This window comes from Microcaecilia unicolor, chromosome 1 (genome assembly GCF_901765095.1).
Source record: "Microcaecilia unicolor chromosome 1, aMicUni1.1, whole genome shotgun sequence".
Lineage (NCBI taxonomy): Eukaryota > Metazoa > Chordata > Amphibia > Gymnophiona > Siphonopidae > Microcaecilia > Microcaecilia unicolor.
Genome location: NC_044031.1, coordinates 163,729,776 through 163,746,995, shown reverse-complemented (window position 1 = coordinate 163,746,995; position 17,220 = coordinate 163,729,776). Strand labels below are relative to the sequence as shown.

At 51.3% G+C, this 17,220-nt stretch overlaps 1 protein-coding gene across 7 annotated transcripts in view; it reads right to left on the bottom strand.

Moving 5' to 3' along the window:
- Positions 1-17,220, bottom strand: part of STK31 (serine/threonine kinase 31) — a 330,310-nt gene that overhangs the window by 212,319 nt on the left and 100,771 nt on the right. For all 7 annotated transcript variants that reach the window (XM_030201926.1, XM_030201936.1, XM_030201906.1 and 4 more), the window contains one exon: positions 5,830-6,206. In XM_030201926.1, the coding sequence (XP_030057786.1) occupies positions 5,830-6,206 (377 nt within the window). The remainder of the gene's footprint in view (positions 1-5,829; positions 6,207-17,220) is intronic.

Sequence of the window (17,220 nt, the reverse complement as noted above, 5' to 3'; positions counted from 1 at the left end):
GCTTGAAGCTCGCTGACCCTACGAGCTGAAGTAACTGCCACCAAGAAAATGACCTTCCAGGTCAAGTACTTCAGATGGCAAGTATTCAGTGGCTCAAAAGGAGGTTACATCAGCTGGGTGAGGACGACGTTGAGATCCCATGACACTGTAGGAGGCTTGATAGGGGGCTTTGACAAAAGCAAGCCTCTCATGAATCGAACGACTAAAGGCTCTCCAGAGATGGCTTTACCTTCCACACGATAATGGTAAGCACTAATCGCACTAAGGTGATTCCTTACTGAGTTGGTCTTGAGGCCAGACTCTGATGTGCAGAAGGTATTCAAGCAGGTTCTGTGCAGGGCAAGAACGAGGTTCTAGGGCCTTGCTCTCACACCAAACGACAAACCTCCTCCACTTGAAAAAGTAACTCTTTTTAGTGGAATCCTTCCTAGAGGCAAGCAAGACATGGGAGACACCCTCAGACAGACCCAACGCAGCGAAGTCTACGCCCTCAACATCCAGGCCGTGAGAGCCAGAGACTGAAGGTTGGGGTGCAGCAACGCCCCGTCGTTCTGCGAAATGAGAGTCGGAAAACACTCCAATCTCCACGGTTCTTCGGAGGACAACTCCAGAAGAAGAGGGAACCAGATCTGACGGGGCCAAAAGGGCGCTATCAGAATCATGGTGCCGCGGTCTTGCTTGAGCTTCAGTAAGGTCTTCCCCACCAAAGGTATGGGAGGATAAGCATACAGGAGGCCGGTCCCCCAATGAAGGAGAAAGGCATCCAACGCTAGCCTGCCGTGTGTCTGAAGTCTGGAACAGAACAGAGGCAGCTTGTGGTTGGTCTGAGAGGCGAAAAGGTCCACCGAGGGGGTGCCCCACTCTCGGAAGATCTTGCGTACCACTCTGGAATGGAGCGACCACTCGTGCGGTTGCATGACTCTGCTCAGTCTATCGGCCAGACTGTTGTTTACGCCTGCCAGGTATGTGGCTTGGAGAAGCATGCCGAACTGGCAAGCCCAACGCCACATCCCGACGGCTTCCTGACACAGGGGGCGAGATCCGGTGCCCCCCTGCTTGTTGATGTAATACATTGCAACCTGATTGTCTGTCCGAAATTGAATAATTTGATAGGACAGCCGATCTCTGAAAGCCTTCAGTGCGTTCCAGATCGCTCGGAGCTCCAGGAGGTTGATCTGCAGATCCTTTTCCTGGAGGGACCACAGACCCTGGGTGTGAAGCCCATCGACATGAGCTCCCCATCCCAGGCGAGATGCATCCGTCGTCAGCACTTTCGTGGGCTGTGGAATTTGGAATGGACGTCCCAGGGTCAAATTGGTCCGAATGGTCCACCAGTGCAATGAAGTGCGGCAACTGGTGGAGAGGCGGATGACATCTTCTAGATTCCCGGTGGCTTGAAACCACTGGGAAGCTAGGGTCCATTGAGCAGATCTCATGTGAAGACGAGCCATGGGAGTCACATGGACTGTGGAGGCCATATGACCCAGAAGTCTCAACATCTGCCGAGCTGTGATCTGCTGAGACGCTCTGGTCTGGGAAGCCAGGGACAGGAGGTTGTTGGCCCTCGCTTCGGGAAGGAAGGCCTGAGCCGTCTGAGTATTCAGCAGAGCTCCTATGAATTCCAGAGACTGGGCTGGCTGGAGATGGGACTTTGGGTAATTTAACACAAACCCCAGCAGCTCCAGGAGTTGAATAGTGCACTGCATGGACCGGAGAGCTCCTGCCTCCAAGGTGTTCTTGACCAGCCAATCGTCGAGATATGGAACACGTGCACTCCCAGCTTGCGTAGATACGCCGCTACCACCACGAGGCACTTTGTAAACACTCGTGGGGCCGAGGCGAGCCCAAAGGGCAGCACACAATACTGAAAGTGCTGTGCGCCCAGGCGGAACCTGAGATACTGTCTGTGAGCTGGCAGTATCGGGATGTGAGTGTATGCGTCCTTTAAATCCAGGGAACATAGCCAATCGTTTTTCTGAATCATTGGCAGAAGGGTGCCCAAGGAAAGCATCCTGAACTTTTCTTTGACCAGGAATTTGTTCAGGCCTCTCAGGTCTAGGATGGGACGCATCCCCCCGTTTTCTTTTCCACAAGGAAGTACCTGGAATAGAATCCCTGCCCTTCCTGCCCGGGTGGTACGGGCTCAACCGCATTGGCGCTGAGAAGGGCGGAGAGTTCCTCTGCAAGTACCTGCTTGTGATAAGAGATGAAGGATTGAGCTCCCGGAGGACAATTTGGTGGCAGGGAGGCCAAATTCAGGGCGTATCCGCACCGCACTATTTGGAGAACCCACTGGTCGGAGGTTATGAGAGGCCACCTTTGGTGAAAAAATTTCAACCTCCCCCCGACCGGCAGATCGTCCGGTACGGACACTTTGAGGACGGCTATGTTCCCATGGATCCAGTCAAAAGCCCGTCCCCGGCCTTTGCTGTGGAGGCGCAGGGGGCTGCTTAGGCGCACGCTGTTGACGAGAACAAGCGCGCTGGGACTGTCCCTGTGCCTGACGAGGCCTTCGGGCCGGCTGGGTGTACCTACGCTTGGGAAAAGCATAGGGCGCAGCCTGCCGGGCCCGGGAAAAACGTCCACCTGCTGAGGTGGATGCTGAAGGCGCCCGGTGGGAGAGCTTGTCGAGGGCGGTTTCCCGCTGATGCAGTTGGTCCACCAGCTGCTCGACCTTCTCACCAAAAATATTATCCCCCCGGCAAGGGACGTCGGCCAGTCTCTGCTGGGTGCGGTTGTCCAGGTCAGAGGCATGCAGCCATGAGAGCCTGCGCATCACTATACCTTGGGCCGCAGCACGAGATGCCACGTCACAGGTGTCATATATACCCCTGGACAGGAACTTTCTGCACGCCTTCAGCTGCCTGACCACCTCCTGAAACGGCCTGGACTGCTCCGGCGGGAGCTTGTCGACCCAGTCCGCCAGTTGCTTCACATTATTCCGCATGTGGATGCTCGTGTAGAGCTGGTAAGACTGGATGCGGGTCACGAGCATGGAAGATTGGTAGGCCTTCCTCCCAAACGAGTCCAGAGTGCGAGACTCCCGCCCCGGGGGCGCCGAGGCGGTATCTCTCGAACTCCGTGCCCTCTTGAGAGCAGAGTCCACGACCGCCGAGTCATGAGGCAATTGAGGCCGCATTAACTCTGGGTCCGAGTGGATTCTGTATTGGGACTCTGCTTTCTTGGGGATGGTGGGATTAGATAGTGGTCTCAACCATCCACCGAGACCACGGGAAAGGGAATGCAAATAGACATATCCCTGACAAAGGAGGCAAAGGAGAGGCTCTCAGGTGGCGAGAGCTTTCTCTCTGGTGAAGGAGTGGGGTCGGAGGGAAGGCCCACAGGCTCCTCTGAGGAGAAATATCTGGGGTCCTCCTCCTCCCCCCACGAGGCCTCTTCCTCGGTGTCGGACATGAGCTCGTGCAGCTCAGTCCTCAACCGGGCCCGGCTCGACGTCGAGGCACCGAGGCCTCGGTGGTGTCGTCGAGCGGTGGACTCCCGCGCCGGCAGGGATGAAGCTCCCTCCATCGACGTCGACGGGGACTCCACCTGCGTGGCGGTCGAGACCAGTGCCGCAAGCGGCGTCGAAGGCCTCGGCACCGGGCTAGAGCACGCCGGCGCCACAGTCAACGGCACCGAGGGCGCAAGCACCCCGGCGCCGGCACAGTCTGGCGCATCAGCCCTTCCAGAATCCCCGGAAAGATGGCTCGGGGGCACTCGTCCAGGCCCGCTGTCGGGAAAGACGAGGGGGCCGGTAGAGGCGTCGGTGCCGGAAGCTGCTCGGGTCCAGGAGACTGCACCGAAGTGCTGGCACCCTGACGTGGCGGTACCTCTACTACAGAGGGGGACCTCTCCTCTCGACGCTGCCGCTTCCTCGGCGTCGACTCATCTCCGGCGCCGGGAGCCAGATGCATCGAGGGCGACCGATGACTGAGTTTCTTAGCCTTTTTGCGGTGCCCGTCATCGGCGCTTGGTGGAATTGAGGAGGAGGAGGTCAATCCTCCTCGGCCTCGAGGGACCGGGTCCGACAGGATTCGGTCCCAAGGGCCCTGGGTAGAGGGAGTGACCGGGGCCGATTGCCCACGCGGCCTCTCACCCCTGCCTTCACCGGGGGACCGGCGGGCCGACGGGACCTGTGCTCCTGGGGTCGATGCCATCGGTGCCGATTTCGTGGACATCGATACCGGTACCGAAGAACCGGCCGTTGATACCGATGCCTTCGAAGTCGACGTCGAGGGGCCGGCGCAAGTTCCAAAAAGACGGTCCCGAAGAACTTGCCTCGCTACCTGTGTCCGTTTCCGGAGACACAAAGTACACGTCTTGGTATCATGCTCTGGCCCGAGGCACTGGAGGCACCAAGCGTGAGTGTCGGTCTGCGAGATATGCCGGCCGCACCGACCACACTTTTTAAATCCACTCGGGACCTTCGAGGACATCGACGGTAAAATTGCGTCGGCAAAGTCAAAGTCGATGGTGGCGGTAAAATTCACACCTCGAAAATAAATCGACCGGTAGGCCACAAGGCCGCAACGCGACGCCCCCGCTAAGAGACGAGGGAAAACACAAAGTTCAGCGTTTTGTTTTTTTTTTTGTAATAAACTAAATAGAAAAAAACGGAGAACCACGAGAAAAAGAGAAAATTCGCGGCGAAAGCGCGATCCGGTTTCTGGGGCTGACAGAGAGAGAGACCAACACGGCTCTCTCCAGCGCGGAAAAGAAAAGACTGAGCGGGAACGGTCACGCACGGGCGGGAAGATGGCTGCGCATGCGCGGTGGGCGTGCCCTGCGTGCGGACCGCCCGCAAAGTTTTGTTCCGGTTGGTGGGGGCTGCCGTGGACGTCAACCCAGTCGTGAGAACAAGCAGCCTGCTTGTCCTCGGAGAATAGCGCTTTACATTCTCTGCAGCCATCGCCAAAAACGGCAGGAAAATTCAAAATGGCGGTTTCGCGCCAAAAACGGCCCCGATCGCGGGCCCACCCCGGAGGAGTTAGAAAACACTCTTACCTCACTGGACTGAGTATCACAGCTCCGGTCCCATAGAAGAATCAAAGGAAAACCTCTGTTCCATTTTTTTTTTTTTTTTTTTTTTAACGCTGTCAGGAAAGCAGAGGTAATAAGAACTCCGGAGGCTCAGATAAGTGGGAAAGGCAGGGAAAGGCGAACCAATGTGCCTGCATCCACTGGAGTGGGAAAGGACAGGGAAAAGCAAGCTAATATGTCCACATACACGGGGGCATGGGTAAGGCAGAGAAAGGGCTAACATATGTGCCTTCAAAGTGAAGCTGCTATAGCCTCTAACACCCCGGCTAACAACTGGCAAGCCAGGAGCCACCCCCAGGCAGATTTTTGATGGAGCTCGAAGAAGCTGCAGCCACCCTGCTTGGGGAGATAGAGAATACTGAAGAGGCAGTGGAGCTGGCTGGCCATGAGGCACTGTGAAAAGTTGAGTGATCTCTATCTCCCCCTGCTGGTTGATGGACACAACCCATACGTAATGGCTTCATCTACTTGATGACAAGGAAATATACTTTGTATATGTGCTGGAGAAAAAAAAGTTTATATAAACTCATTTAAGATGAAGGACCCATGATTACCCATTGGTGCAGTCACTATTATTCAAATTATAAAGGTCCATAAAAATTGATGAAACTTACATACAAACTACTTATAAAGGAGAATTATTTTATATATGCACACAGTGAAGATCAGTTTATGCCTACCAACACTGATCTGCATCCCCCTCCCATAGAATAAAACAGGAAGACTGATTCTGTTACTAATTCTCAGTTTTTCCCTTCCTTCCTTCTTCCTTGCTTTTGTTCAACTTACTTTTTAAACAGTGCATTTCTTTCACACCTCCTCTCTGGAGAGCTTTGGTTACTGAAACACACTCTCTGTCTATTGATTAACTGGACATTCTGTTGCTCTACCACAGGAATGTTTTCCACGTATCTGTTCTTCCATACTGGGGATGGTAAGTTAGTGTTCTTGGGTTGACACACGGTGTCATCCATTTTTCTGTCACCATTGTAGTTCATGCTGGAAATGGATTTGCACCTCTCAGCAAACCCCTTCTTTGCCACTTCCTCACCAATATCTGTGTTCCCAAACTCTGCCTGAACTACAACAGTGTTATCCTTGTAGATCACTTTATGACACACTCTTATCTGTTTTTCAAAAATCAAGCTGCTTAAAAACTGTTTGGCCTGCAAAGAAAAAGAAAAGTGACAAGTCAAATCACAATTGCATATTCCTTTTCATTCAGAATGAGTCAGCAGTTAGATGTCACTTATTCTTCTGAGTAGGTAAGGGTGGATACACACAAAGAATACCTACATGAATGACTAGCTGTTCTCTGTGAAATCTTCCTTCTACCCAATGACACCACAGCGATTGACTGAATGACAATGAAGGTAAAATTATGTATCATACCCTGATAATTTTCTTTCCATTAATCATAGCTGATCAATCCATAGACTGGTGGGTTGTGTCCATCTACCAGCAGGTGGAGATAGAGAGCAATCCTTTTGCCTCCCTATATGTGGTCATGTGCTGCCGGAAACTCCTCAGTATGTCGATATCAAAGCTCCATCCGCAGGACTCAGCAGTTAGAGAATTACACCCACGAAGGGACACTCTGCCCAGCTCACCACCACCGAAACGGGGGAGGGGAATCAACCCAGCTCATCCCCACACAAGTGGGGGAGGGGAATCTGTCCAGCTCATCCCCGCGGAGCGGGGGCGGAACACCACACCCGCCGATGCGGGGGGATCTGGCTTATCCTGCAACCGCGGGAGGAGCTGACTGACCCTAACACCACTGAAGCGGGAGGGGTACAAAGCTGCCCTACAGCCGCACGAAGCGGGAGGGAGCGCCGGCAGAATTTAGATCTCAATCCAGCCCCGTAAAACAGAGGGGAGAGGAATGCAGCAGCTCACTGTAACACAAAATCGTCTCAACTCCTGAAGAATCCAATTGAAAAAACTTGAACACGAAGTCCTCCTGAACAGGAACTGAAGACTAAACTTGAACCTGAAATGCAACCAGAATATAAACAGTACAGATATCTGGGAGGGGCTATGGATTGATCAGCTATGATTAATGGAAAGAAAATTATCAGGTATGATACATAATTTTACCTTCCATATCATCATGCTGATCAATCCATAGACTGGTGGAATGTACCGAAGCAGTACTCACCCAGGGCGGGACACAGAAATCCCTGACCGCAACACTGAAGCTCCAAACCGGGCCTCCGCCCGAGCAGCCACAGTCAAGCGGTAATGTCTGGAGAAGGTATGAGCTGATGCTCAAGTTGCCACCCTACAAATCTCTTCCAAGGAAACGGACCCGGCCTCTGCCATCGAGGCCGCCTGTGCTCGAGTGGAGTGAGCCTTCAGCTGGATAGGCGGCACCTTCCCTGCGGCCACATAAGCCGCTGCAATGGGTTCCTTGACCCATCGTGCCACTGTAGGCTTAGCAGCATGCAGACCCTTAAGAGGACCTGCGAACAGCACAAACAGATGATCCGACTTCCGGAATCATTGGTCACTTCCAAGTATCTGATGATGACTCGTCTCATCTAGATATTTGAGAGCAGAGTACTCCTCTGGGTAGTCCTCCCTACGAAAGGAGGGTAGACATAGCTGCTGATTCACATGGAAGCGAGGACCAATCTTGGGCAGGAAGGAAGGCACTGTGTGAATAGACACTCCTGCCTCAGTGAACTGCAGAAAGGGCTCTCGACATGATAGCGCCTGGAGCTCGGAAACTTTTCTGGCTGAAGCGATAGCCACCAAAAGACTGCTTTCAACGTCAATTCTTTCAGAGATGCCCTCGACAAGGGTTCACAAGGCAGCTTCTGCAAGGCTCTTAGCACCAGATTGAGATTCCACGCAGGTACCACTGCGTGCAGCGGCGGGCGCAGGTGAATAACTCTTTTGAGAAAGCGCACCACATCTGGCTGCAATGCCAGGGAACCACCCTTCAGGTGACCCCTGAAGCAAGCAAGAGCCGCTACCTGGACCTTAAGGGAACTGAGCGACAGGCCTTTTTCCAGACCGTCTTGCAGGAACGCCAACACTGATGAAATTGGAGCAGTGAAGGGAGAAAGTGAGCCTGCCTCACACCACGATGCAAAGGTACGCCAAACCCTGGCGTAATCAGAAGTAGAGCGCTTCCTCGCTCTCAGCATAGTGGCGATGACCTTGTCTGAGAAGCTCTGCTTGCTCCGACGCTGCCGCTCAATAGCCAGGCCGTAAGACCAAAAAGGGAGGGATCCTCCATCACCACGGGACCCTGATGCAACAGGCCCCGTTCCGCTGGCATCTGCAGAGGTCCGTCCACTGTAAGCCTGATCAATTCCGCATACCAGGGACGTCTGGGCCAATCCGGACTCACCAGGATTATCCGGCCCGGATGCTTTGCCACCCGGCCTAGCACCCTGCCTAACATGGGCCAAGGTTGGAACAAAAAGAGGAGCTCCTGTGTCCGCCACTGTGGGAGAACATCTACTCCCAGAGATCGAGGGTCCCGTCCTCTGCTGAAAAAGCGCGGCACTTGGCAATTGGCTGAAGACGCCATCGGATCTAGGCTCGGCTGGCCCCAGCGCTTCGTGATGTCCAAAAACGCCTGAGCAATATTCATGACTCCCGCAATGTGGGCCACCGACAGCTGTTCCAGGATTGCTTCCGCCCACAGGCATAGCTTCATGGCCTCCTTGGCTAGAGGGGCGCTCCTGGTACCTCCCCGGCGATTGACATAGGCCACAGCCGTGGCATTGTCCGACAGGACCCGTACTGGCTTCAGCGCCAGGCCCGGGAGAAACTCCAAAGGCGCAAACCGAATGGCTCCGAGTTCCGGGAGGTTGATAGACCACTCTGCCTCTGCAGGGGACCAGAGCCCCTGCGCTGTCCTTCCCAAGCAGTGGGCTCCCCAGCCCCACAAAGAGGCGTCCGCCGTGATGAAAACCCACTCCGGGGTCACAAGAGGCATTCCTGCGGACGGCTTGTCTGGCCTCAGCCACCAGCTCAGCGCCTTGCGCACCGCTGGATCCAAGGGAAGGCGCACAGCGTAATCCTCCGAAGCTGGAGTCCATCGCTGCAGCAGAGACAGCTGTATAGGTCTCATATGGGCCCTGACCCAGGGCACTACTTCCATCGTGGCCGTCATAGAGCCCAACAGCTGCCCATAGTCCCGAGCCCGAAGAGAAGAGGCTGCTAGGAACTTGTCCACCTGAGCCTGAAGCTTGACAATCCGACTGTCTGGCAGGAACATTCTGCCCACTTGGGGATCGAATCGAACTCCCAGATACTCCAGGGACTGAGTCGGGCGCAGCTGGCTTTTCTCCCAGTTGATGATCCACCTCAGGGAGCTCAAAAGAGCAAATCACTCGGTCTGAAGCTCTGCCGCACTCTGCATAAGAGGGGGCTCGGATCAACCAGTTGTCCAGATAAGGATGGACTTGTACTCCTTTCTTGCGTAAGAAGGCCGCGATGACCACCATAATTTGGAGAAAGTCCGCGGAGCAGTAGCCAACCCGAAAGGGAGGGCTCTGAACTGGGAGTGTCCTCAGAACTGCAAAACGCGGAAAGCGTTGATGAGGAGGCCAGATGGGAATATGCAAGTAAGCTTCCTTGATGTCCAAGGATGCCAGGAACTCCCCTGCCTGCACTGCCGCTATAACAGAGCGGAGAGTCTCCATCCGGAAGTGCCGAACTTCCAAGGCCCGATGGACCCCTTTGAGGTCAAGGATAGGCTGGACAAAACCTCCTTTCTTAGGTACCACAAAGTAAATGGAGTAACGTCCCTTGCCAGGGTGATCTTCTGGCACCAGAACGACTGCACCCAGGCGGATCAGATTGTCCAAAGTCTGCTGCACTGCCACAGCTTGACCGGAGACTTGCAGGGAGAGTGCACAAACCCGATTCTTAAGGGTCGGCAGAACTCTAGCTTGTAGCCATCTCTGATGTCTTCCAGCACTCAATCGTCTGAAGTTACCCTGGTCCACTCGCCCAGAAACGAGGATAGGCGTCCTCCAATCTGCTCTGGGCCATGGACCAGCGCCCCGTCATTGGGTACGAGACCCTGGGGGAGGACCGGAGGAGGCACCTCCGGGACGGCGGTCTCTGCGAAAGGAATGCTGCTTGGGGGAGAAATTCCTTTTGATGGAAGAGGGAGCAGAGGAGCTCGACTTGCCCGGGCAATACCGATGGGCTTCCTGAAACCGTCCTTTGGAGGAACCGGGGCGGGCACCACTGGCCCGAGCCCTGACCTCCGGTAACCTCTTTCCCCTAGACATACCGAGATCGGTCACAATCTTGTCCAGCTCGACCCCAAAGAGCAGCTTGCCTTTAAAAGACAACTTAGCCAGGCGAGACTTAGAGGCGTGGTCAGCAGACCAATGCTTCAGCCAAAGCCACCGCCGTGCAGAGACTGTCTGAGCCATACCTTTAGCCGAGGCTCTCAAGACATCATACAGCCAGCCTGCCAAGTAGGCCAAGCCCGATTCCAGGGCTGGCCAAATCAGCCCTCAAGGAAGGATCCGAGGGGGAAGCCCGCTGCGCAAGCGTCAGGCACGCCCTGGCCACATAGGAGCCACAAATTGAGGCCTGTAAACTTAAAGCAGCCGCCTCGAAGGACGACTTTAAAGCCGCCTCCAAACTCCTGTCTTGGGCGTCCTTTAGGGCCGTGCCACCTTCCACCGGCAACGCCATTTTCTTAGTCACCGCAGTGATTAAAGAATCCACGGTAGGCCCAAGAAAGGCCTCCCATTCACCTTCAGGCAGAGGATAGAGGCAGGACATAGCCCTAGCCATTTTAAGGCTCGCTTCTGGGAAATCCCCTTGAACCGAAATCAAGGTGTGCATTCATGCACGTGGAAGGTGGAATCCGTCTCCTCCAAGGAAGCCCCAAAGGACCGTTGGGAGAACTCAGATACGCTGCCCTCATCTACATCAGAGGAGACCGAGCCCTCTAGGGCCTGGAAGTCCACCTGAGGGCGATTGCTTCCGGAGGCCTCAGCCCCTTGATCAGAGGGGGGAGCCAGGGCAGCGTTTATCATAAGAAAAGCCTGATGCAGCAGCAAAATGAACTCAGAGGAGAAACCCCCTAGACTGTGCACTTCTGCCGCCTGGGCCATGGCCCTAGACGCACCCTCAACCGGCGCTCGCAAGAGCGGGGGAGAAACATGCTGCGCATCCAAAATGGCGTCCGGCGCGAAACTCCGAGGAGCCGCGCGGGAAGAACGGCGCTTAACTTTGGCCACTTTCTTGCCGTCGCCCGAATCAAGGAAGACCATAGCATTAACGTCTCCCAGCTCGAGGGCGGCCCAAGAAGAAGCTGTCCGAGCAGAGTGGCTGGCCAACATGGAGTGGGCGAGCAGCGGGGGATGGGCGCTTATGGCGGGAAAAACCGGCGCACTGGAGGAAGAACCGGGACACTGACCAGACTCCAAACTGATGCCCAACAAAGGCGATTCAGGCTTTGAAAACCCCCGCATCCCCGCTAGACGCACACACGCTGTCCGGGGAGCGAATCTTCGCGCCCTCGCCCTCCGACGCCAAAAGCCACGTGGAGACCGAACGGGGAACCCCCTGCCCGCTATAAAAAGGTAAAATTACCTGCTTCTCGCTCCGAGCTGTAACGAACTGGTGTCCCAGTGAGCAGCTGCAATAAACGCTGATATAAACGTTGAAATAAACGTTGAAATAAACGCCCTAAAAGGACGTTCAATTTTTTTTTCTTTTTTTTTTTTTTTTTTTAACGGAGCCAGCAGGAGGGGGGCGAAAAGGAGGGACCTGGCACCACCAGGTTTGCACTTGCTCAAGAAGAGCCCTCAACCCCAGGTACTCAACAAAACCTAAGAATTAGGCTTGGAGACCTAGCCAGAGCTGCTGCTGTGTGTGACCACCACCTGCTGAGATAGAGAACATACTGGGGAGTTTCCGGCAGCACATGACCACATATAGGGAGGCAAAAGGATTGCTCTCTATCTCCACCTGCTGGTAGATGGACACAACCCACCAGTCTATGGATTGATCAGCATGATGATATGGAACAGGAGTATATTTCACTTGGAAGAAAATTTTCACTGATCACTTTTAGAACACCATTACAAGGCATTTGTAGTGCTGCGCAGAGACACAAGAGGAAGTTCTTGCTCTGTGAAGCTCACAATCTGACCAAGATAGACAAATGTGTTTGGAGAGAACTGAGAATAGGATTTGAAGCCTGAGAGGTAGATTAGCAGGTGGAGTTTAAGTGTGTAAATGAAAACAGGGAACATTTTAAGTTGAAAATAATTGAATTACAGTCTTACAAATCCATCTAAGAAAAACAGACAAAAATATAAACAAGATTCTTTGTATTGCCAGCAATCTCATCATTCCCACATCCTTTTGTGAAAATTAGAGCAGCAAATTGAAGGTTAAAGAAAAGCATTCTTATCTGAAGAATTCCGAATATGAACTTGTAATGTATGCATAGAGCCAGTTAAGGAGTATTCAGATTCAGGGAAAGCACCAATCTCTATAAGAAGAGCAAGGGGATGGTTGGGATCTTGGATATATAGCTCAAACGTTTTCAGTAGTAGCTCAAAGTCAGTTATATTCAAGTACAGTAGGTATTCCTGTTCCCAGACGATTTACAATCTAGATTTGTACCTAAAGCAATGGAGAATTAAGTGACTTGTCCCAGATGACATGGAGCAACAGTGGAAATGCTATGCTCTTTATGACTGATTTGCTAGAGTCATTTATGTTTTACTTTCACTGGAAATACTCTAACACACTGTTCATCAATGCAGGGTCCAAGGGACAATGGCAGCCCCCAGGGATGGGAAATTAAATGGTTTTCAGTAAGCAGAAAGATGAAAGAAAGAATAATGTGAAAAAACAGTACCACATATGGATGTACAGCAGGATGTGAAGAAAAGATGAGAGAAAAAAAATAGCAAATGGATAGGAAGCCCTGGAAACTAAGTAAAGAGCACAGATGGAAGCAGATCCAGAGACTGGGAACAAGACTATTAGAAAAATAAAATCACCAATGGTAGAAATAATGATTTTATTTTCATTTTAGTGATTGCAATGTCAGTTCTGAGAATTTACATTTGCTGTCTTTATATTTTACACTGTACAGGAGGAAATGCATTTCTTTCTATTGCTCTGGTGTTGCTCCGCACGCAGAGTCTGGTATCTTAGGGCTTCAGTTTACATCCTACATTAATGTTTTTAGTTTGTGGTCACTTATCCTGTATTTAAAGAAGGGCTATGTATGTCCTCTGCATGTGTGACCAAGGCCAGATGTTCTGACAAAGTTAGATGTCAGTACACATTGGATGGTGTCATAGTACCACATAAGAAGATAATCTGTCAGCTCTCTTTCAGCTCTTCTAGACCCAAAGTGGCTCCGACTTAAAAGTTAGTGAAGATTATACTTTCATTTCAACCTCTTTCTATATAGGGATTCTTTGTGTATATCCCACGCCTTTTCGAATTCCATCATTGTTTTTATCCACACCAGCTCCTGCAGAAGAGAATGCCAGGCATCCACCATCTCTATGAAAAAAGTAATTCCTAGTGTTATTTAAGATAGGGGCAGTGGAGACCCCTGTGTGCCAGAAGTGTAAGCAGGGCAATAATTCATTTTTGCACTCCTTTTGGGAATGTAGAGAGGAATAGGAGTTTTGGAGAGCGGTGTTTAATTATTTGGGGGTATTGTTTGGTTGTGATATACCTCCCTCCTTTGTCTCTACTTGTTGAAATATTGGTAGCACAGAAAAAAAAAGACAATAGACTTACAGGACATGGCATGAAGTTTCAATGTCAACATCTTGTTGCTTCTTTGGTCTTCCCTATTTTGTCTAAAGGGCAAGTTCAAAAATGTGGTGTCAAAGTCTTACCAGCCTGTAATGCTTTCCGCAAGGAGAGGTGAGCCCTTGTACTCGATGAGGGAAACCCCTCACCGGGCTGTTAGTCTCCCACCGTTCCCCAGGGTTTGAGACCCTGAGTGCGGGTAGCCAACAGCAGAGAGAACAAAGTCCAGCACAAAGTCCACAGGGTTAGACCAGGCAGCAGAGAGCAGAAGATCCAGGGACAGGCAGTGGTCAGTACCAGGCAGCAGACAATAGCAGATCCAGGAACAGGCAGAGGTCAGTACCAGGCAGCATACAATAGCAGATCCAGGAACACGCAGAGGTCAGTACCAGGCAGCGGTCAATAGCAGATCCAGGAACAGGCAGCGGTCAGTAGCAGATCCAAAAGCACTGCAACTAATCAGCGAACTGAGTAGAAGCCGAAGCACAGAAGGACTGAGGGCAGTCTTAAATAGTGTAGAAATTAGGCCCAAGCTAGCACAGCTGAAATCAAGATGGCTGCCCCCATCGGTGACACCCTATGCCCAAATATGGGCTGGTCCTGGGGAACTGAGGAACTGAGTTTGATTCCCGGCACAGGCAGCTCCTTGTGACTCTGGGCAAGTCACTTAACCCTCCATTGCCCGCCGCATTGAGCCTGCCATGAGTGGGAAAGCGCGGGGTACAAATGTAACAAAAATAAATAAATAAGCTGCCCTACTCCAAGATGGCTGCCATAACTTAAGCTGCCCCCTACTAAGATGGCCGCCTAAACCTGGAACAAGCCCAAAACCAAGATGGCCGTCCGATCCTCCAGTGCCCATACTCTGCATAGATAGGGTTACTATATGGCTCCAGAAAAAGGAGGGCGGATTGAGCCAGCCGGGTTTTACTTCCATCGCTTTCAATGGAAGTAATTGAGCCAGCCGGGTTTTACTTCCATTGCTTTCAATGGAAAGCAATGGAAGTAAAACCCGGCTCGCTCAATCCGTCCTCCTTTTTCTGGAGCCATATGGTAACCTTATGCATAGACAGGGAACGTGACACAGCCTTCTCAGGGTTAATGAGAATCCTTGTGATTCCAGGCACCATTAGTGTCCCCCTCTCTACCTTCTGCCACTGCATCTCATTAAGCCTGCGGCAACAATAAAAGAAACACAAGCATGTGCTGTGCAGCTATAGAGTCTTGTATAGAGAACTATCACCTGCTTTGTCCTGGTGCCCATTCCTCTCCCTAAGCTTTCTGGCCAGGTACTTGTGATCTGGTTTGGCCACTGTTAGAAACAGGATACTGGCCTTGACGGACCTTCATCTGTCCCAGTATGGCAATACTTATGTACTTAAGTATCTGGATGGCTGGCTAATACCGAGTTGGAGGGCTAGGCCAGAGTGGCTTTGACCAGAGTGGTCTAGGTTTTGGTGCTACTGGACTGGTTTATCAGTTATAACAAGAGCAGTCTGGTTCCCTCCTGGCCACTGGAGTGTCAGTGAATGTACTTTGATAACCAGGTGGCAAGGTGTTTAGGCTGAGGTCAGGTCATGGAGGTTGCTATCTCAAATGTGGAGTGTCCAGAGGGCCTGGAAATGCCTTCAAGTTGCTGGGCTTCATGGCAGTGACCCTGGAGTTGGTACCATGGACAAGAACCCATGTACCCTCTACAGTGTTCCCTTTTATCAAAATGATCCCAGAAGTATGAGGTTTGTATGGAACTGCAGCTAGATGCACAGATGATGTTGGAGCCATCATGATGCCTCTTGAGCCCCCTTATGGGTGGTGCTCACAATAGGTGTCTTTTTCTACCTATTTGGTCAACTTAAGATCAGATACAATTACCCCCAAGTCCTGTTGTTCTTTTGTGCACAGAAGTTCTTTCCCTTATAGTGTACCACTCCCTCAGATTTTTGTAGCTCAAAAGGCATTAATCCTGCATTTTTTTTTGCAATTAAATCTTAGCGGTGAAATTCTAGACCATCCTTCAAGCTTCACTAGATCCCTCCCTCATGTTATCCACACCATCCAAGGTGCCTACCCTATGGCAGATTTCAGTACCATCCACAAAAAGGCAAACTTTACCAGATAGCCCTTCATAATATCAGTTCCATAAATGTTTGTGAGGTGCTGGCTAAATGAAAGATAGACAAAGCGATTTGGCTGGATGGCATACATCCGAGGGTACTGAAGGAACACAGGGAAGTTTTAGCGGCTCCACTGGCTGGCCTTTTCAATGCTTCTCTAGAGTCAGGTGTGGTCCTGGGGGACTGGAGAAGAGCAGAGGAGGCATAGAATGAAAAGCAAAGGGGACAGACTCAGAAGTAACCTGAAGAAATACTTCTTCATAGAAAGGATGGTGAATTTGTGGAACCACCTCCTGGTGGAAGTGGTGGAGACGAAAAGAGTATCTGAATTCAGGAGAGCTTAAGACAAGTACATAGGATCTGTAAGGGAGTCATAGGGCACGTAGATGGCATGGATGGGCAGACTGGATAGGTCATATGGTATTTATCTGCCTACATTTTTCTATGTTTCTAAGTTAAAAAGAAGCAGACTAAGAACTGATCCCTGCAGCACACCACTGGTAACATCCGTTTTCGCAGAGTGAACGCCATTTATCATTATCCTTTGTCACTTTCTACTGAACCAGTTTCCAACCCAGTCATTTTAGGGCCCATATCAAAAGGCATTCAGTTTAGTATGCAGTAATGGTATTAAATATTTTGCTGAAATCTAAGACAATCACATCTAGTCCTATCCCTCAATCCAACTCTCTGGTCACCCAGTCAAAGAAATCAACCAGATTTATCTGACAAGATCTACCTCTAGTAAAATCATGCTGCTTCAGGTCCTACAATCCACTGGATTACAGAAACTGCACTGTCCTCTGTTTTAGATACATTTCTATTAACATACCCACCAAAGAGGTCAGACTAACCAGCCCGTAGCTCCCAACCTACTCCTTACTTCTGCTTTTGTGGACAGGGACCACATCTGCGTTTCTCCAGTCCTCTGACACTACTGCTAACTCTTCAGATGCTGTTAACTGGCATTCACCGATAGTCTCAAAGATGAGCACTATCTTTTCTCTTCATGAACGGTCTTTTTCAAGAACTTCATCAGCAATGGAATATAGGCAACAGAAAGCATATCTATTTGTGTTTGTCACTTTCACAATACCTTTAAGAGACTCCTAAGGCAGGCACGTTTGTGCTGAAACTACCATGTCGAGTCATCATCTAAAGTCATCAATTAAAAGTTTGAATTTTATATTTGGTGGCCCTTGGTTTCTGTTTGAAGAGCCTGAATCTGCTTCCCATTCCCTTATAAAGCTAAGAGACCAAATGCTATTACATTTTCAATCGCCTAAAG